The sequence below is a fragment of the Lycium barbarum genome, chromosome 2 (genome assembly GCF_019175385.1).
Source record: "Lycium barbarum isolate Lr01 chromosome 2, ASM1917538v2, whole genome shotgun sequence".
Lineage (NCBI taxonomy): Eukaryota > Viridiplantae > Streptophyta > Magnoliopsida > Solanales > Solanaceae > Lycium > Lycium barbarum.
The window spans coordinates 137,241,999-137,264,508 of NC_083338.1; the positions used below are offsets into that span (position 1 = coordinate 137,241,999).

Genomic DNA, 22,510 nt, shown 5'->3' on the forward strand with positions numbered 1-22,510 from the left:
TCTTTTCCAAATAGAATTTGTGTTTTGAGGTGTATTAAAAAGGTTGCAGAGTCATATATGTAAATTTGCCTCACGAATAGAAAATTTATTTTGGAAATATACACTTAACTCTGCCAAAAATAAACCTTTTTTTTTCTGAATTGGAGTAGTCCAACATTTTGCATGTAAAGACCCCTATTTCCTTTAAGGTTCTTGGGATTACCCAACTAAGGACTGTAATCTGCACTCATAGAGACCTTAGGTCATGGTCCAAATTTAGGTGAAAGTTTGTATTGTCTCAAAATACTCAATAGCTTGGTTAATGGAATTTGAAAATCTTACTCGCAAGTCGAAATTATAATTTTAGAGATGTCATATATGTGGTCAACGTAAATTTCGTACTAAGAAAATTTTCTAAATTTTAGCAATTAGTATTCAAGAACTTTGCTTTATTTAAACATAATCCTTTGTTGCATTGGTTAAAAGCAGTGTTCTAAAAGGTGGGGGCGTAAGACGAGACGTTTTACATTTATCTCGGCGAGGCGTAAGCACCGAGACAAGGAGAATAAGCCTCATGGGTATTTAATTTTTAGTATTTTATAAAATAATGTAATTACAATAAATATTTATAAATAGGTAAAGTAAAAGAAAATTGTAAATAAATTATATATATATATATTAGTGGTCTAAAGCTAAATTTAAATATGAGGGCTTAAGTATATAAAATTTAAATATGAGGGCTTAAGTATAAACATATATACAAAGTGTTGCCTTTTTAATTTTTTCATACTTGTTGTCTTTTACTTCATATAGTAACATGTGTATTTATATTAGTGAGGATCAATTCAAGTCAATAAGATATTAACCATGTGTTTTAAAGACATTATCTAGGATGTTATTGTAAAAACTTTATTTAATAATATGAAGATTTGAGTAGTTTAGTTCAAAGTTTTAAAATATTGCTCTTAAAACATAGATAGTGTTTTTTCTTTCTTTCGTTATATATATTTTGTACTTCTTTTTATAATCTTCAATATTATCTAAGAGAAACTTAAAATATAAAATTCATCGATAAAATTTTTGGGGCCTTAAAAGTTTGGGGGCCTAAAGCAAAAGCTTTACTAGCCTCACCCTCTAGTCACCCCTGCTTACAACTTGTAATTATATATAACATCATTTTACAGGTATAAACAATACAGTAAAATAAAAGCTATTATGGAATACAATCAACTACTAACATCTGAACTTTCAAACAATGAAAAAATCATAATTTCTTAAAACAATATTACTATCATACTGTTCATTTTATATCAATAAATTTTATCAATATTATAATTAAAACGTAACTCCTTCATGAATAAAATTTAAATTACTTTCAAATAGATAAATAATAAAATATGATAATTTTGATACACAGGACATGACGAGGCCAAAGTGCATAGGAAAATTTGCCCGTACTCTGTCAAATTCCGGTATAGTTTAAGATATCGTCCCACAGAGATTGGAACCACCTAGGCTACAAATGTGTATTGTCTTGGGTACTATTTGAGAGAATCAAATTGATGAAAGGAGAGGTTTTGAAATTATAAATTACTTAAAACAAAACAAACAACTTATTAGAAAATTTAAAAAGAAAAGAGTTGGGAGTCATTGAATCCATTTGGTACAATTATAATAAAATCTCATTCTAGTAAATTCCACAAAAGAATAGAAAAACTTATTTGACTTGATTTGTGTTATGAGAAATAAAGACCTCTTACAATTAACACTTAAAATCAATAAACTTATTTGAGTCAGTCCTTCCGCGAGAATTAGAACTGAAAAAAATAAAATAGAGACCCCTCAAATCATTAAACTTATTTGAGTCAATCCCTCCGTGAGAATTAGGATTAAAGAAATAAGATAACAATTTTAAACCAACAAAATTATTTGAATTAATCCCTCCGTGAGAATTAGGACTAAAAGAAATAATATTGAGAATTTTGAATCGATAAACTAGGTTGAATTAATTCCTCCGTGAGAATTAAGACAAAAAATAAGCAAGATCAAAGATTTGAATATCGAGACATGAAAGAATTAAAGTAAAGATAATTATCATAATATCATACCAAACTTCTTCAACTATCCCACAAAAAGAAACTGCTCCATTAAGGAGTATGTAAGAAAGAAATTAAAATAAAATACTACTCCTACAAATACAAAATAAAAAGAAGAGAAAATAGAGGAAAGACTATTTCTTATGTCTTTCTCAGGGATTGGATTAGATAATTTCTGAGCAAAGTGATGCCTCTATTTATAGGAAAATATAGTGTCTGCCCCTACGAATGCATTCCTTGAAGTAGAGCTCACATCCGTGACCTTACTTGACGGGTGTGAGTATGAAAGCGGCAGTCACACCCGTGGATTTTACAACTTCTTTCTTGATGCCAACACTTGACGGGTGTGAAGATGAAAGTGGTGGTCACACCCGTGAATTTTGCAACTTCTCCTAATATTGTCTTTATGTAATTCCCACGTGTGAAATTTTACGGTTGTGAACATGGACTTGTGGTTGCACCCATGAAATATTTTCTTATATCTTTGGCATTTGCTTATTTTTCATTCTTCCGAGATATTCTTTTTCCTGCAAGATTCTGTCAGAAAATATGCGAGAATAAGATATAATTATTCATGTTTTATTTTAAATCTTTTTTTTTATGTACCAAATTACATGAATAATTTACCCCCATCAGGATAAAAGACCAATGACAAGTGAAAATGCACAAATCGACTACGTATTTTTAAAAGAAATATTGAGTGATATTCACCCTCACGATGTTCTCAAATAGTAAATATGAAATACTACGACTTGTTATTTGAGTTATACTCAATCTTCTTATTTATATAGATGAAAATAATTAAGTATCATTCATTTGTTAAAAAATTATGAGGGCCAACTATTTTTATTAAGGAATCTAACATATAATTTGTGTAAAAACTGTTAGGCGAGTCCTGAGCGTTAGGCGTTAGGCGTGTTTAGGGCGTACAGTCAGGCATTTTGGACGTAAGCCCCACACATAAGCCCTAAGGCGTTTTGCCTGTGCTTCAGCCCAGGGCGAGTCTCGGGACGAGTCCTGATACTACCTTTTAAAACACTAGTTAAAAGCCCACCGAATTTTTCTCCCCCATTTTGGACTATATAAATACCTTTTAGTGGTTATGTATTACTTCATTCGCTAATTTCAATTATTAGTCATTTCAATTCATAATTAGCTCATGACAAGAAAGCCATTTTGGCAGACTTAAGAAAAGATTGACAAAAGAGTTTCTGTCTATCTAGTATACTTACCTTGATATTTCAATAATAGTCCAAATTATTACTACATGTCAAGCTCAAGACCTTTGTTTATCTCTACTATATTACAAACGGGAGTTGGGGTACGAACATGGGACGAACAGGGGTATTTTGGTGATTTTAAGGAGCTTCTGGTCATGCCCCATTTTGTTTTCTACACTTTTTTTTCTCTGTCTCTGCATCTTGGTGTTTATCTTATCTCTTTGTGTTCGTGAGTTTTTACTAGACTTTCTTTGTTTTTTGGGGATTGATTCTTTTGCTGAAAGTTCTTCTACATACATCTCAATGATTCTTTAGTTTTCTCAAATAGATGTATAAGCTTAGTTGAGTTGTTAAGGAAATCAAAAAAGAAACGAAGATGAAGAAGCAACAGTGGAATTTTGACAATTTGAAGATAAGCTGAAGAGAATGGAAAAGAAGTGATTGGGTTTCTTTTGACTATTCATGGATTCTTGTTTTATTCTACAAACAGATAAGGCATTATGAACTCTAATGCACCTACGCCGTTGCCGACCCGAGACAACTGACAACTCTTTTACTACTTTGTTTTTGTCATAAAATTTCTACGACCTACTCCTCTTTCAGTCAATGATCTAAAAGGTACACTACTTATTTCTACTGGACAGTAGTAGCAAACATCATCTGTGTTATTTATGGTTGTGCAAAAAATTTGCTTGAAACGTGTATAATTTGCTTGCATTATGGTGTCTGGAAAAAGTTGACTACTATATCTCCTGCTCATAGGAATTCATACCGAGTGTTTTTTTTTATGATATGACTGAACATCTTATTAGGAGTTTTCAGTTGCTACGGGCTTGAATTCTTTTGGTTTTTCATGAGTCGAACATTAGCAATATAATTTGTATGAGAAAAATACTCCTGCTTCTTTTGCATTTGAAGTGGTCTATTGCAAGCTATAGTCGTTTTATATGTTAATATCATTAAATATGCTCCTTTTCGTTTACTTTGATTCTGCTTCTTCTAGACTGGTCTTTCAAGCCAAAAGAACAAGAAATTGCTGCCTTTTGCTAAAAAAATTGATGGAGAATGTGGTTCCTCAAATTGTGATCATGGGCTTAATCTAATGTGATCATGTGTTTTTCCTCATTGTTTGCTTCCCAATCTGGTTGCTCGGGTGAATTCTTAAGTTCCATAAGTATGATCAGGTAACAGCCCTATGAGTATGATCGAGCAGATCCCACTTGTGGGGCTACACGGGGTACTATGTTGCGTCTTTCCTACATTAGAAGATTAATCTAAAATAGTGAGATTCTTCTTCTCTTTTTTCTATTTTGCTTTCATCTGAGTAATGCATCTTCCCGAGATGTAAGTTTCTTCATATCATTCTATTGAAATGTGGCTGGCTCAATCTCTTTTGTATTCTTAAACACAATAATTTCTATTAGGTCTAAAAATATTAATGTCACTGAGATAAATGTGGTGTCTACAGTTAAGATCTTTTTGGTATTGTTAATTATTTTTCAGTTCTTCATTATATTTTTCAAAAGCATCCAATTCAAACGAACAGAGAGTCAACAATGTCTAAGAGATTAGCCTGATCTATTTACATCTCGAAAAGAAATCTCCGCAAGGATCTTGAAGGTTTGTTACTACCAAAATCATGTTGCCTATGCATCGCCTATTAATAGGAGTTTGCTTGTGGTTGTTCGTTTGTGGGATAGGACTGCATTATATTAAACCATTTTTCACTTATCTTTTTATGGACAACACTGATGCATTTTGATGAGTTACTTCTGTTTGCATCAACAGAGGACCTTCAACAGTCATAGGATTAGCACAAGGCAAACCAAATGCACGGCAACATAGTTTCCATCATTAAAGATATATTAGAATACTAGCAGGGAATGTCCACGCGATGCACGAAAGGTCCACAGTGAGCCAATTGAAGCAGGAACTTCTCACACGATGACACGGTATGACCTGCGGGTAAGTTGCCAAAGGTCTGTGAAACAATTGTAGGTACAACAACAAACAAGTGAAAAAATAGGAATAGTAGTAGTAGGATTAGAATGAAGGGAATTGGAAAAATCCTTATTGCTGTGAACTCTTTGGTGATCTTTTTCTTCACTAAATAAATTAGGATTACCAGATATTTGCTACTGGTGAAGATTTGAATATATTTTTGTAGAAATCAGCCTTCTTATAAGGACTACTGTCCAACTCTTAATTTATTGAACCAACCAAAAAGAGTAGGTGAAATCGAAGAGATGAAAATGATAGTTTGTAGTAACAGAATGATCCTAAGAGCTTCTTCGAATAAACTTTCATTGTTTTTGTTCTTTTATTGGTGGACATTATTTGAGTTATGCTAAGATTTGGTTTCTTTTCTATTTTTACGATTTGAGTTGGTATTTAATTTGAAGTTGCTTTGGGTTGTATATTCCTTTACGCAAAAATGGAACTTATAGATTTTTTAGCAGGTTGAGACTTTGATTGTTGCATGTGTGCATAACTTTTTATGTAAATCTTTTTTTACATAAATGTCCTTATTATATTGGGCCCGTGTTGGAGGACGAACAAGGATATTTTGGTAATTACGGGTTCATTTAGGGATAAATAATTTTGAAATGTATTTCATCACTTAGAATCCTCTCTCCCCTCCCCTCCCCCCCCCCCCCCCCCCCCCACACACACACACCCCCTCTCTTCCCTCTAAATTTGCTACTGGTGAAGATTTGAATATATTTTTGTAGAAATCAGCCTTCTTATAAGGACTACTGTGCAACTCTTAATTTATTGAACCAACCAAAAAGAGAGCTTCTTTGAATAAACTTTCATTGTTTTTGTTCTTTATTGGTGGACGTTATTTGACTTATGCTAAGATTTGGTTTCTTTCTATTTTTATGATTTGAGTTGGTATTTAATTTGAAGTTGCTTTGGGTTGTATATTCCCTTATGCAAAAACGGAACTTATAGATTTTTAGCAGGTTGAGTCTTCGATTGTTGCTTGTGTACATAACTTTTAAATCTCTTTTTTACATAAATGTCCTTATTATATTGGGCCGTGCATAGCACGGGCATCACTTTGTGTAAACATGTGCACTGCAGTTTTTATCGAGTATATAAAACACAGTGCTCTACTCCAATGTCCTCCTCTGTCGGAGAATTTTATATATACAGTACTGTTTAGAAATTTTCTATTGCCTTCAACTTTTTACCAGAGCTTCGAATGACTGGGTTATCTGAGATGTGTCGACGTTTAGAGATGGGTGCAGTTCCGTGCTGTTTTAGGGATGTAGCTATGTCAATTCATTACTACCGACTCTGGGAGAAGTTAATTACCTGATTTTTTGTAGCTATACTTGAAATTCCTGTGGCATTTGTTATTCTTTTAACCAATTCCGTACATGCATTGATTGAGCATTTGCTTTGCTTGCTCCATCTTTGGGCCTTGGATTTTGGATTCATAGAATTTCTACATGTTGGTTCCCTTTTTTTCTTCGCATTTTTCTTTAAAAATTTAGGGAAGAAGTTTGATGCAACAAAGATGTTTGACAATATGCCTCAGGTACTGAATATCTTTATTGATCTATCCTCCGGCAATCCAAAGGTACGTTACTTATTTCTATTGGACTGAATTACTGAATAATCATATATTTGTTAAATGAACATTTATTTTAAATGGATTTAATTAGCTCATATAACTATTGTCGTATCACTACTGTTTATCTAAATAAACAGAGGCGAACTTCTTTCGTGGCTGCCATTTTGCTGCTTGGTATGTATTGATGATTGAATTACCTCAACAAGAATTACATGTTTTTATCATGTTTAAGAACCTCTTAAAGAGTTGCATAGCTTTGATGCCTTTTTTGTTGTGCTTTTGCTGTTACAACAACTAATTTAATCGTCTAGTCTTTTTGGTAATATCTCCATTTTCTAGAATGGATGGGTTAACTCTGATTTCAAGCTCTACCAATCGAGGGCTAATTGGTAACTGAAATCTTCCTTTTTTCAACTATATTGGGTCATTAACGTTTAAGCTACTTTTTTATCCTCTTCGTTCGTTTCCCCTTTTAATTTATAGTTTCTTCGTACCTCAGTTTAATCAATACAATCTTGCAAGTACCATCAAGAAGTGAATTGAGAAACATAAAATTCAAGGTACCCATTTTTGTATTTCACAAAAATTTGAGCTTCCTAGAGAGTTAACCAAACAAGACTTGAACTTTTGCCTTGTGGTGTTTCAAGCTATCCAATTCTTTACTTCTCCAACTGCAAAAACACTCAGAATTTTTAAAAAACTTGAATCTTTTTTCTCTAAATTGTTCAAAATCCAAGATTACAGACACCAACAACTACAAAAATTTGAGCTTTCTATAGAGTTGACCAACCAAGACTTGAACTATTGCCTTTTGGGTTACTTCTGCAAACTGCAAAAACACTCAGAATTAAAGAAAAGATTGAATCTTTTTTCCTTTAAATTGTTCACAATCCAAGATTGGCACCAACAACTACAAGAATGGAATCTTGATAATTCTTAGGACCCAGCCTAACTGATTGTTTGGCTGAATAAAGTATATGAGCAAAGTGAGAGAAGTATTTAGGTGCGTATGAGCAAAGTGAAGGGTTCTTTCTTTGTTTGTAGTGTTTGAAAATGAAAGAGAAGTGGATTGGCATGATTCCACTTTTGTGATTCCAAGTGGAGATGAGATAATATGGTATATTTTTGCTGGCCATTTTTTATTTAAACTAGCAAACTATGCCCGTGCGATGCACGGGGCCCAACATGATTAATTTGGTTACTCAATTTAGTTAGTCTTTATGATTTATATATTTTGCAAAGGATACCGCGATTCTCCTTAGTGAGTCTTCATATTTTTTTTCTTTTTGTCTTATTTTTCCCCTTAATTTCTCAATTGTCGTTAAAATTTGTCTTATTTTGGTTATGTCCGCCACGTTTTATATTTTAGTAAGTTGACAATTCAAATATCCTACATGTCAAGTTTATAATCACAAGATTCAAAGGATATTTGTTCTGTGTACATTTTACATTTGGAGTAAGACTTAGAAAACCTTTTGTTGCATGTGTTTTGCGGATATGAAAGATGTTTTGTTTCATTCGGTTTAATGGTACTCCAAGTTGACATGCTTGCTACTACTGTATGCAACTGCCTCTATATTTCAACACCCTGTTAAACTTGGTCTTGGTTTATTCATATTTCCATTTGTGTCTGCTTTGTCTATGGCTCTATGTTCCTGTCCTTCTCACTTATACATGGGAGAAGTTCATTCATTCTATGAAAGGATATGATGAAGGATCGGTTCCTTCTTTATAAGATTATTTTGAATTCCTTTGTCTTTCCTCTAAATTTTGAAATGTATTTCATCACTTAGAATCCTCTTTTCTCCCCCCCTCCCCCAACCAACCCCCTCTCTTCTCTCTAAATTTGCTACTGGTGTAAGATTCGAATATATTTTTATAGAAATCAGCCTTCTTATAAGGACTACTGTGCAACTCTTAATTTATTGAACCAACCAAAAAGAGAGCTTCTTTGAATAAACTTTCATTGTTTTTGTTCTTTATTGGTGGACGTTATTTGACTTATGCTAAGATTTGGTTTCTTTTCTATTTTTATGATTTGAGTTGGTATTTAATTTGAAGTTTCTTTGGGTTGTATATTCCCTTACACAAAAACGGAACTTATAGATTTTTTAGTAGGTTGAGTCTTCGATTGTTGCGTGTGCACATAACTTTTTATGTAAATCTCTTTTTTACGTAAACGTCCTTACTATATTGGGCCGTGCATAGCACGGGCCTAAATATCTAGTAAATGTTAAAATCTTACTTAGATGCTTCACAGTGTCATTGTGTACCTTCAAGTTCACACGCGCACAAAATTATTCATTCGTCCAATTAAAAGGTGAGAGATTAAACGAGTAAAATTAACTTCTATTGATCACAACACGTGTCTCCATACACTTAGTGTTGTTAACATGATTGTACAAGGAGAAAGGTTGTTTTCTTTTAACTTTTTTTTTTTTTTGATTAAGCACCGGGTGTCCGGGTCTCTTTGAGCCCCGACTAATCGGACTGGGGTAAAATCCTGAATTACCCGTGGTGCACTTGCGGGAAACTCCTTGCCGAGGGCCTGTGCTTACTCAAAAGGGTAACTTACTCTCTAGCTAGGGATAAAAAATTTAAGCAAATAAACGAGTGAATCCCACTTCACCCCCCTAACATTTAAGGGTTAGGAAAGAATATCCCCTCACATATTGAATGGGAACGATAACCTCCCTTCCAATATTTTTCGGTGAGAATCTTTTATTTTAATAAAGATCTTTTTTTTTCTTCTTCTTTCTAGAATTAAATACAATATATAACTCTTATTATTGTCTCATTCACCTATTCTTCTGAACATAATGTATAACAACTACTTGTAAAATCAAGCTACATTTCGTTCGTTTTTTTTTTTTTGGGGGGGGGGGGGTTGGGGGTGGGGGGACTAGGTTGCCAAGATCTTAATTATTATACAAGCTAAATACAGTCTAGTATTAGTACTCACCCGAGCGGACGATATTAAAAGACACTAATCTATATTAAATTGTGATGTCGCTTGTTTGAGTACATCGTATCATAACAAAATGTCAAGTATCATCTAATTTTTGATATAATATACTCAAAATAATGGTACTTCTGTGAAATTAAAGGAAACAAATTAAATCTTTTTAAATATTATTTGATTTAACCTTTAGGTTTAATTCACAATAAATATGTACACATATACATACATACATACATACATACACACACACACACATATTTCTCTAATCCTTTTCTCATTCAATTTTTCTTACTATGATATTTTTTTTTTTCATTTAGTATATTACGTTTAATCAAAATAATATCATACTCCTTCCGTTTCAATTTATGTGAACTCATTTAATTGGGCATGGAGTTTAAGAAAGAATAAAAGACTTTAAAACTTGTGGTCCTAAATGAATCGCATATATTTTGTGTGGCTATAAATTATTGCATAAAGGTAAAGTATTTCCAAATATAGAAAGAGGTTATTCTTTTTGGCACGGACTAATAAGGAAATAGGTTCACATAAATTGAAACAAAGAGAGTATATGATTTTAGTCGTGATTTTGAATTCGTCAAAAATATAAATAGAAACTTTCTCTTGTTACTTGTCGTAAGATATATTGATAAATTTAATAATTACTATTTTTCATAAGCAATTGAATTATCTTCTCTTTGTTTCTAGTATATATATATATATATATATGCATGTATTAACAATTAAAATTAAAACACAAAATTTGGACATATAGGGAAAAATATAGGTAAGATTTAACAAAGATTTCAATGGCTAGTTTAGTGACTTTTTATTATTTTTTAAAATTAATTAATTATTCTTACCGAAAAATATTGGATAGGGGGTTATCATTCGCATTCAATATGTGAGGGGATATCGTTTCCTAATCCTTAAATGTTAGGGGGATAAAGTGAGATTCACTCCAAATAAACGTATAGCAAAGTTTGCAGAAGTAGAATACTTGTCAATTCACATGCTACTAAAACCAACAATAATTTGTAGAAAGTTTAAATGATTACAATAAGTGTCGATTCTTTAACTACAATTAGAACAAGTTTCAATTACCCAAATTCACTTTTGATTCTTAGCTGGCTAATCTATATCTATATTTTATTATTAAAAGCCAAGGAAAAAAGCATCACATTAAGCCAAGTGGCAGTCTAGAAAAATGCCACATGTAATTAGTAACTAATTAGCTATTACTCCCTCCAGATCAAAAAAAGAGTTCACTTAGCCATTTGCACACCCCTTAAGAAAATACTAACTCCTAGACAAAAATAGGTAATTTGACTAAACTACCCCTAATGAAATATGCATTGGGATTTAATCATATAACACTTAATAGGGGCAAATATGAAAAAACAAGGTTAATTATTTCTTGATTTGCTAAGTGGACTCTTTTTTTTATCCAAGAAAAAAAAGCTAAGCGGACTTTTTTTTTTTTATCCAGAGGGAGTAATTAATAACTAATTCTGCCATGTGGCATAACTAGAAATAGTCCATATAATTTATTAACTAATTAATTTAAGTGGCATAATAAAAATGGACACGTAGTAAGTTTTTAATTTAAGTGACATAATAAAAAATTACATGATAGAGTATTTAATGCAATTATTAAAAAGTAAAAATCTGTTTTAAATTTCTGTTTTTCAATAATGGCCTACAAAGATAAATATTTGGAAGATAAATTTGAATTACACGATACAGTATTAAAAAGATAAGATTAACATTTTATTTATTAGTATTAAAAATCCGAAAATTTACAGAAATAGGACAATATGGCCTCAATAAAATGTTAACCCCATCTTAAATAATTTAAAATAAAAATCAAATTTCAGTTTGAAATCACATGCAGCAGTTTTATTCATAATGGTTAAATAAACTACCCATATCCCGCACGAACTCCACTAGACAATAAGACCAAGCATGTCTTAATGTCAAGCTACGGAAACCACATATGAAGAAGTATGTGAGATGAGTCAACGCTACTTTGCAGAAGTGCAAAGTTCAGAGATTAGACAAATTCCGTGTTTGTTTCGATCTAAACAAATTCGCCCAGCATGAGATTGACAAGTGGCTTGAGTTTGCCTTTGCTAGGCAAGCTCAAAGCCTAGAGTTGGACTTGTTAAAAGGTGGGCAGGATACTCAACATTCTGATTATTATTACACTTTTCCGGCCCAACTCCTTGGTCTCAAAGACTATGCTGGTCAACCTCATTTGAACTATGTCCGCAAGTCGCCGCCTCTCTTGGTCCGTAAATGTGACGGGGGAAGTTCTTGAGTTCTTCCTTTACAATTGTCCATCACTCGAAGAAATGGTGGTTCATGGATCGGATACGTTGGTAAATCTTGAAGTCGTTGGTCCTTCCCTCGAGTTGAAACACTTGGGGATATGGTACTGTCGAAGTGTAGAATCAATTTAAAATCTGTGATACAAACCTTGTAACACTTGGGACTACATCAGATTGGAAATGGAATCATATCTAAAAGTCTTCTATGTAGATTTTGTTACTTGACCAGATTGGAAATGGAATCATAAATGTTCATAGAAGATTTCATTAATTTGCTCTTGTTGATCAAATTCATAGAAGATATATGGTTAAATGTTTAGGAGGTTTATATTTTAAGTTGAGAACGTTAGGTGCACCAAAGGGTGCTATTTGAGGAATGGATAATTCATACTTTTGTGCTAGGTTACTTCTTTAAACAAGTTATTGATGAATTTATGCTGAGAGTTATGAGTTTGACATGAGCACCAAGTTACTACCTGATAAGTCACTTAAGTTTTAATTCATGACCTGATTTCTGGACTTGTTTTAGATGTTTTTGCTTTTTCTCAAGTGATAATGGGCAATATATATGGATGATAGACAACAAGTCATATTTTGTGGTACTGGGAGTTGTTCATTCAGTCCGACAAGGTTAATAGATTTAAGGTTCATTTATATTATTGTTCTTCCTACTTCCTATTGATGAATGTCCTGTGTGAGTGTCCTTTTTCCATGTTATCTTGACCAATAACCACTAAAAATCAACAACCAAAAACCTCGGTGCTCTTGCTAGCCCCTGGGGATTTCTCTGTTATATATAAAAAACTTTTTTTTCTTCATATTTTGTATTTGGTTCATGGTTCATGCATTATGTATAAAAAAATCACCTCTTTCCTTTGGTGAAACGAGGGGTAATAAGTGGTAAATTTGCTAGTGAACACAACAAAAGTAAAATGGGGAAAGCTAAGCAGAGGCCAGATCTTTACTGCCATTCTGGATTGATTCGGCACAAATTGACCTGGATACTGGTGATGCTGCTAGTTTAGCTGTACGTTTCCATGGACTGGTTTTATCTTGATGTTCAACTTAGTGATTCTTCTCCTCGTTTCCAGTGTATGCTACTTTGTTGTCATTTGAGTTTGTGATAACTGTGGCTTCGATTTTCTTATTGGCAGTTGATGTGGAGCAACCCCTTGAGGTCAAAAAGAGAGTGTAGGAAGGTCGTAAGCTGTCCTGTCCATCACCTCAAAGTGCTCAGGTTGCGCGGATATTATGGCCGCACTAGTGAACTCGAACTCGTTAGGTATTTCTTGGAAAATGCCAATGTGCTTATGAAAATCATTGTTGATCCTCATGATCGACATAATTTTCGTGTCCTGTTGGAACGAAAAGATAAAAAGGAGGAGCAAATCGCAAGAAATTTCGCTAAGCTCCAGCTTGAAAGTGAGGTACCTCCGCATATTGAGTTGGTGATACTGTGAAAGTAAGTTATTTACGGAAATAATATATGTTAGTTTTCAGTTCTTTGGACCTGTCCGCTTAAAATAACGAGTGTATTTCTTGTGGAGCTTTATGTATGATCTAATTTATATATCGACATTTACTTATTTCTTGTTTATTTACCCTTCAATTCCTTGATAGTAATATTTACTTCAACGCTCAAAATTTAGAAGTTACTTTTATAATTAGTCTTTTTGTCTTTATACATCATGTTCTCCTATTTTTGAGTAAGCACTGTGGATGTGCGCATCCTGAGCACCATTTGGACAGTTGAAAATTAATTGCTGGTTGAATGGCTTCCAACATTCTTTCAATATGACTTACCTGACCGAAGCCTTCTCTTAGAATATTAGCATTAAAAATGATCATAGGCAGCCTGTAACTCTTTATTATTTTTGCCTTTGGATCTCATCTAGATTTATCCAGGACCTGTAAAGTTATCTGAAAGCTCGATCTTCCTGCTGTTTTATCTTGAAATTAGTAGCTTCCCAAAACGTTTAAATTTCTGTAGGATTGTTTCGACACCAAAGAAAATTGTGTTTCATTGTTCAGTACAAGTACTTCTAATGCACTCAAAAGTAGAATGCTTTGGGAGTTCATTGGAACTGATCCTCAAGTTTTTGAACAGCTGCAAATTTTTGTTGTTTAAGTTTGAACAAATTTGTAATGGAATTACAAAATGTTCATAGCAGTTTTCTTTGCCTTCCATGATCAAACTAACAAAACGTTTATATTTTTTAGATATGAATGTTTGGAGGTCTGCCTCTGCTATTTGAGGAATGTTTAATTTATTACTTTAGTGCTCTTTAAGCAAGTTACTTATAAATTTATGCTGATAGTTAACCAACAAGGTCGTTCTAGTATAGTGGTAAGTATTCCCCCCGTCACGCGGGTGACAATGTTCGATCCTGGCAACAACATTACATCTTTTTCGTTATTTCGTCTCCGTAATGCTTTGATATGGTTCTTCTTAAATTTATTGGCTTGTTTTAGCAGTTTCTCTTTCTCTAAATGGACAACCACAGCAATGATTGGAAAATGTTGAAATTTTCAACTTTGAGATGTTAGATTATGTGGTACTGGAAATGTTTCATCCACTCAAACAGGGTTAATGAGGTAAGTCCCATTTATAATATTGTTCCTACTTCTTATTGATATTTTAAGTGTTTTTTATATCATCTTGATCAATAACCACAACAAACTGAGGATAGAAAAAATAGGCGTGCATACATAGTATAAAGAATAAGATTCCCGTGAGAGGGTGAATGTAATTTAATCAAACGAAGTGAGAGGGCGACTGAAAAGAAGGCCCGACCTTTATCTTGGTGGTTATTAAAAAAAACTACAAAAGTATGATCTATTGTTGGAAATACTGTGAAACTAATTAGGTACGGAAATAATATTCATTAGTAGGTTTTACTAGTTAATTTGATCCCGTCCGTTTAATTTTAGGGAAAACAACACCAAATACCCTTAAAATATAATATATTTGCCAACCCCATGCCCCTCTTAAAGTAGTTTCGCTATTACCACAGCTAGTCGAATAATAACCTGACATACCCCCTCGCCCAAATCCTTTCCTCTGTGATATTTTCGCAGTATATTTATATATCATGATGGTATCATGAATGACTAAGAGAAGGGCTGAAACAGTTCTCCATGATACCATCTCAGTATATTTATATACCACGATGGTACCATGGTCCTGAGGAGTGTCTCATTGAAGGACTGAGACAGTTCTTCATGATACATTCCATCACGATATATGTATATAAGACGATGAGTATTTCTGAATAAATGAACATGATCATCCATAATATCATCTCAGTATACTATACCATGTTAGTATCATAATTTTGGGGGCATTCGGATAAATATTTTTAATTTTTTTGGGGGGTACGAAAGTAATTGAGGTATGAACGGGTAATTATTTTGGTTTGAGAGGGCACGCACGTTCTTTGCCCTAAATTTTATGCTAAGAGGGGAAACGTGATTTAATATGATGATGACTGTATTTCCAATGTTGCTTTAGCCTTTATGTGTATGATCTATCTAATTCTCATATTACCAAAATTTCTCTAGTCTAGTACTACCAGATAGTACACAGCACAATTTAAATGTAACATATTGACAGAAAAACTGTTTACTGCAATGGTTTATTTGCTAAAGTCCAAGTATATCTAATTATCTAAATCAATTGGATTCCTAACAAAATCCCTAGAAATGTTGATTGAGCCTCTTTTTATATTTTATCTGGTGACTTAGTTGCAACAAATATTAGTTTAAAGGAATAAAAGGAAAATGATGGTCTCATAATCATCTAATCTTAATTCGAGTGGCATAAGTCGGCTAATAGAAAACTAACTTGAAAATACCTCTCTAATTACAGTTAAGTTCTTGATATTTTATTACGGAATAATTGTTAATGTTACCATATTACTAGTACCAAGTTTTACACATGTTTCACTATTTTAATTCATGTCCTTTGATCGTTCCAGTTCAACGCTTTCTTTTGTTTCAGGAATTTTACATTAAATATGGTTTGATCCGCATCCAACCCGTTTTTACCATATATTAATGGGTGAGTTGCGCTATGAACCATTTTTCTATTTAATGCATTTTCAACCCACCTCTTTACTACCACTGATCATAATGTTATTCTAGATAAGTTAGTTTCTGAATCATTTAAAGAATCAAGCATTTTTATAAGTATGACCTTGTAGGTCCTCGTTTCATATGTTTCATCTCCTAGCACCTCATGACAATTATTATGTGCAATTCACAAGCTCAAGTTTGATCTCGGCATACGAGTTATTCCCTCCATTTCAATTTGTTTGTCTTAGTTACTGTTTAGACAGTCAAATGATACTTTCTTTGAACCATAATTCTTTCAAATGCTTTCTGAATATTTTGAGTTGTTACTTATTGTGGCTTATAATACTTTTTATGTAGATTCTAAGTAGTTAAATGATATAGGTGTCAAAAGCAAAGGCGGATCCAGGATTTGAAGTTTGTGGGTTCCCAGCTAGCAGTGTCTGTTGTTACTGGGTTCTCCGCTCAAATTTCTTATATATTTGAAGGGGTTCACATTATAAATACAAGGTTCGGATAAAAGTTGTGGGTTCCCGCGAACTTACACCCAATGGTGTGGATCCGCCCCTGGTCAAAAGTGCGTATACAGTCTAGGTTCATGTAATCATCCAACTTATTTTGAGGTTTGACAGAGATTAAACGAGTGATGCTTAACGATTGATTGCAATGAATTAAGTCCAAATAGGCTCGCCAGATTTTTGGGTTGAAATAGTTACACTAGTGTAATATGACAATTTTGTTGTCAACCCACCCTTTGAATGTCTTAAGCTAAAGTACTCGATAAAAGTACTACTAATTCCCTAGCTAAAAAATTAAAAGAAAAGAATGAAATAAATGGATAGAGTCTATTTTTTCTAATCAATCGCAACAAGGAATTGTTCGAGTAGTGGTTTTGAGTTGAATGATTGGGAAACCCACTTATATTCCCATCAATGTAATTATTTGATGAAGTAGTGATTAGCAATTCTTGATTCTAACTGTGTAACCTCCTGAATATTGAGATTTGAGAAAGGCCTTTGTAAAGCCTAATGTATTGTTGAAGTCGTTCCCAATCCAATATGGGAACTTGAGAAAGGCTCAAACTTTTCTTGTTCCAAAAGCAAACAGCCCTTCCTCTATCCCTACTTATCATATTAACTATGTAAAACCTTACCCCATTCGATATTTTTATCAAATCATACTAATTTATATAAATTAAAGTGAGAATATGATAATTTACTATGGTTTAGTGAAAAAGTGTATGTGACATGCATTTATTGGGTTGATGTAATTTTGTGAACACTGGGCAAATTTTGGTCAAAAACTAAACTTAATTACCTGCACCAGGCGTTTATACAAAACCACACTAATTTTCCATGGTTAAGATATAAATTAAGGTGAGGTTTGTATTGACTAAATATGATTTAATAATTAAAATGTATGTTAAGACATGGCCATATACTTATTATGAGTTGGTATAAGCACCGAAAGCTGTCCTAATACGATGGTCTAATAATAAATTAAAAAGAAATTGTTGACCTAGTCTGTCGTCCAATTAGAATAACAAATCAGCATTTCTGACCGCTATGATTGATAAGAAAAGGCTTTTTCTTATTCTTTCAAAAATAAATTTATCATATTAGAATAATTAAACTATGTCTGAATTGTTCAAAAAATACGAACGACTCAAAGGTCAAATTTCAAGCACACTACTGTCTATCCATGGTCATCAAGTAAGACATATCAAGACATTGTAACACCAATCAAGCAAATGAAAAATGTGGAAAAGTGCAACATATCGTTTCTTTGTTCCTAAGGTTTTAATATTCAAAATAAAACGAATTAATTGAAGGGAAAGGACGTCAAATAGAGGGAGAACTTGGAAATGTAATTCCAAAAATCCAACATCCTAGCTAGAGGGGAATCTTTTCAAGCATTCCTTCCAACTTTGGAAAGTATAAATGTAGTGCTTTAACTTTAAATGAACCCCCAAATTGCGCTTCTTTCTTAAATTAATTACTTAATTAAAAGCTTAAAGAGCATAAATAAATGAATTAATAACAAATAAAAGGGGCATACCAGCTTTCTTTGTGCTTGAAATTTCACAAAAAGACAATATAAAATAATAAAAGTAATTTCTGAATGCTGGAGAAAGAAAAAAGATAGTCTATTGTCCATTCTATATGATCTTACTTATGATTAGTCAATATGTTACTGGACGGATAAAATTCCTCCACCATTAATTAAAGGTTTCGGGTTCGATTCTGGATATAGAAAAAATTCTAATAGTGAGCATTTTCTAATTTAGTGGACCTTATGCACGCGAGTCTGGATTAGTCGAATCTAATGCGGATATTGTACGCTGAATGAAAAAGAAAAGTCTAAGATATGTTCAAACCATCCGGAAAAGAAAAAAAAGGAGCGTCCTATACAAAATCTTCCTTGTGTATTACTCTGATTTCTTATAATGAGATGATCTGAACCTATATATATAAACAAGCAAACTATAAACACAAAAATTAATTGCTGGTGACTGACACTAAGTTGGATCCATTGCATAGCTTTCTTTGCTTTTGATCCTCATCCCTCTCCCTTTCTAATTGAATCTTTGCATCTAATAATGCCCTCTTAACTTCCTCATCCCCTTGTTTTTCTTGTAACAACATTTCAAATTCTTGAATTGCAGCCTCCCATCTTTCGAACTGCGTGCCAAAAATCAAAAGGGCAGAAAAAGTTGGAATAATTACATTTTTGGACCGCTAATAACCAGAAAAAGTATAGAATTGTATATTAAGTAGTACTATAATATACATATAATAACACCTTGTATACATAGATATACATATAATATACATAATCAGTGTATAGGTTTTGGATATTTTGACTAGCGCCCGTAATTAATTTCGGCCAACGGACCAAAAACGAAAAAATCCCAAAAAGAGTTCATCTGACCAATGTATGATCTATGTAATACTACTAGAAATTAAATTATAATCTTTATAATTGACACCTTCTTCGATTAGTATTTAGTTTGTATAAAAATTTACCTTCATGTAGCAATTAGCTCTTCGGAGTCTAGCCTTTGTATACGAAGGACGTAACACAATAGCTGTACTGCAATCCTCCACTGCTTTTTCAAATTGTCCCAACTTAAATCTACAAGTTGCTCTGTTAAATAACAGAACAGAATTGTATGGATCCTGTTCTAGTCCTTCAGTGTACATAGAACAAGCCTCTATGTATTTTGATTCCTTAAAAAGCTTGTTACCCTTTATCCGAGCTGATGCCAGCCCTTTAATTCTTCTAAAAATTGTGATTATCTCATTGCTAAGATCGAGTTTTGCAGCCTCTTGAGCTGCAGTGATTCCATCGTCGAACCTGCCTACTAACGCGTAAACTTGTGCTCGAATTATTATCAAATAAGCTGTTTTAGTTGATCCGAAAAGGCGAGTGTAAAGCTCAGTTTTGAAATTAGGTCCCTTCTGAATGGTGGTGTATGCCTCCTCATGTCTATATAACTTCATCAATGCTTCAGCTCTCATTGCAAAGATCTTTAGGGGGAAAATGGGAAAAATAACAAAGTGTAAGTACCTTTAAATATGTAATGTGACTAATTTTCTAATTAAACTTGATGAATAAGTTATGGACTAAATTGTTTCAACCTGTGGAGCTGAATCTGCACCAGAAAACAATGCATTGTGGCTCTCATTAAGTAATATGCTGTAATCCTTTAGCCTATGAGCTTCTATGCAATTGCATATGATTCTTTTAAGATCTTGAGCCTCTGCAATGTCCCTTTTGTAAACCTTTGGTCCAGATTTTTCGTAATGATCTATTGCTTTCTCTGCTTCTCCCAATCTGTTGCATGAATATTTGTAACGAACGCCATCTAATTAATAAAAATATGTTCTGTTTGATCACATTTTAGTACCTGAGATATAGTCTTGCAAGACGATATTGAGCGTTGTGATAAAAAGGGTCTAGCCGAATGGCCTCTCTGCATTCGATCATTGCTTCAATCAGACGGTTCAAATTCATCAAAGCTGCACTTTTGTTGCTATAATAACAAGCATTTTTCGGATTGATGGCGATTGCTTGATTATATAAAGCCATTGCTTCTTCAAATCTCCCCTGCCTGTATTGTTCATTTCCCATGGACTTGAGTACATCAGGATCCAATTGGTTTAACATATAGCTCCTTAGATTAGGTTGCCTTACTATGTTCCCCATCAATACTCTGCCTTTCTGCAGGGTAGACTTTTGGTCACTTGAGCGATTTTGGATCCTTTGGCCTAATAACATAATGTTGCCCGTGCTGGAAGCACGGTTTATCGTTCCATTCATGTTGGATTTTTGGTGATTAATGACAGTCGGGCTCAAGTCACTCGAGGTGAATGCTCGTACCCTCCTAAGATTTTGAGTGTTGGGCGCCAAGTTGACAACTTGTGACATTTTGTTCGTGCTAGAAAAATTGGATGATTGCTTCTTCGAGCTGCTTCTCGTACCATCAGATGTTGATCTTCTAACGTGTTTTCGATCATGTGAAATCGAATTCCTCAGAGTGATTGAGGGTGGCTTGGCTAATTTCTTGGTGCTGGATTTGTTGGAAATTTGCGACACTGATTTAATTTGCTTACAATTTCCGCGTTGAAAAAATGCTGCCATTAGACCACACCCTAATTGAATTTCCACTGATTTGTCTGTAATTCCCCCCATATCTCCTCTTCAATAAAATCTTCTAAGTGGTTAATCACTAGAGGAAATGGAAGAATTTATATCCAAAGTGAAGTATTCATGAATCAAAGTGGAGAGGTCAACTAGAAGAAAAAATGGATCAAATATTAAACACAATGAAATAGACACATGGTCCAAGAACGGGGAAAGATGAAAATGAAGCTTGAATATGAAGGGTTCAATGTGATAGGCCCTGATTTAGATAGGAGAAATATTTGAATACTTATATATACACTACTCAAAGGTCCTAGAGTCGAAGCCAAGAAACCAACTTTATTTTCTTTTTGAAGCTTAGAAGGGTTAGGCCTATCAAACAAAATTCCAAAAGGGAACAAGACTGTTTGGTAGGATATATCATTCTAATTTCCAATAAAGTACCATTGGATATCTTATCAAGAAAGTGTTATTTGGAACGATTTCTTTAAGTTTTCTCCTGTTGTGCCAAACAAGTAGGACCCTGGAACCAAATCTAATCATAACAAAGTTGAATATCACACGTGCAAACATTCATATTTCATTCACCGAACCTTGTGAAAACTCTTGGGCTTACTGGAACTAATGCTTACACGCAAAATAAAATATCATTGACATAGCTGTAACGCTCAAGTTGAGATTAAGGGTGTGTTTCGAATAGAGGAAAACTCTTTTAAATTTTCTCATGTTTGCTTATTCAAATAGTTTTGAAAAACATCTTTAAAAAAAAAAAGTTCCTTACAAATTAAGAAAATTCCTTAGAAATATGAAAACAAGTTTCATAAAAGGCAATCAAAGCTAAAAGTGTCATCCCTGAAAAGGCAATTCATGCTAAATTGTCACCCCTCCCTCCCCCACCCACAAAAAAAAAAAAAAAAAAAAAAAAAAAAACCTACCCCATTCCTATAACTCCACTCACTCATAGTATTTGCCTAGATAATGGGTAAATGCTCTTATGGCAATATTTTTCATTTACTTAGCAAACACCAGAAAATAAGTAAGAAAATCATTTATTTTCAAGAAAATATTGTCTAAGAGAAAACGTTTCCCTTCATTCCAAACACAGCCTGAGTCTGCTAATATAAAACTGAAAAGAAACAAACACATACAACTAGCGGGAGTTCAACTGTTACGCAACATCCCTATGCTACAAAAAAGAATCTATATATAATATAAAGCTAGGAATAGAAAAAGTGATGTGGCACCTCTCTATGACCTAGAATGCTATTTATCTTTTTTTTTTTTCTCTTTTTGGATTTTTTCTTCATTTTAAAACTAAATCAAATGTGCTATATATTAAAGCATCCAAATGTCACTCTATTAATTTCATTTAATGTAGGGAGGTTACATACTTACATAATGACATTTTTTAACTTTTCCTTCTTATTTCTTCCGGCTGCTTTTTTAAAAAGTCCAAGAGACGTAAATCTCTTAAATATTAGTAGTAATCAATTTTACCCTATTAATTTAATCACTAATTAAAGGTTATAATTTTAGATCAATTACAATCCTTTCACCTCTCCTATCCTCTTCCTTTCCCATAAATTCACATAGTTTTCATATCCATATTTTCCGTGAGGACCTGT

General features: G+C 33.2%; 1 protein-coding gene and 1 long non-coding RNA gene across 7 annotated transcripts; one reads left to right on the forward strand and one right to left on the reverse strand.

Moving 5' to 3' along the window:
- The first annotated feature begins 3,375 nt into the window (after positions 1–3,375).
- Positions 3,376–17,096, forward strand: LOC132627491 (uncharacterized). 6 transcript variants are annotated; one of them, XR_009577884.1, is made up of 7 exons: positions 3,379–3,913; positions 5,084–6,884; positions 13,081–13,194; positions 13,322–13,629; positions 14,640–14,762; positions 16,168–16,227; positions 16,623–17,096. It is a non-coding gene; the product is annotated as an uncharacterized LOC132627491 (long non-coding RNA). The 6 variants fall into 6 exon arrangements; XR_009577883.1 differs by having other exon boundaries at positions 14,643–14,762; XR_009577887.1 differs by having other exon boundaries at positions 5,084–5,247; positions 6,843–6,884; positions 13,322–14,762.
- A 1,545-nt stretch (positions 17,097–18,641) lies between these two features.
- On the reverse strand, positions 18,642–21,189 carry LOC132627492 (inactive TPR repeat-containing thioredoxin TTL3-like). Its single transcript, XM_060342863.1, has 4 exons — positions 20,149–21,189; positions 19,880–20,075; positions 19,265–19,768; positions 18,642–18,919 (listed from the first exon to the last, which is right to left on the reverse strand). The coding sequence occupies exons 1-4, from the start codon at positions 20,931–20,933 to the stop codon at positions 18,737–18,739; spliced, it is 1,668 nt and encodes a 555-aa protein (XP_060198846.1). The 5' UTR covers positions 20,934–21,189; the 3' UTR covers positions 18,642–18,736.
- Positions 21,190–22,510: the final 1,321 nt, after the last annotated feature.

Excerpts from the sequence above, each read along its gene's own strand:
- LOC132627492 (XM_060342863.1), bottom strand. The coding sequence starts at position 20,933 with ATGGGGGGAATTACAGACAAATCAGTGGAAATTCAATTAGGGTGTGGT. Across the intron at positions 20,076-20,148 it reads CTTGCAAGACTATATCTCAG|ATTGGGAGAAGCAGAGAAAG; the intron begins GTACTAAAATGT and ends TTCATGCAACAG. Across the intron at positions 19,769-19,879 it reads GTGCAGATTCAGCTCCACAG|ATCTTTGCAATGAGAGCTGA; the intron begins GTTGAAACAATT and ends TTCCCCCTAAAG.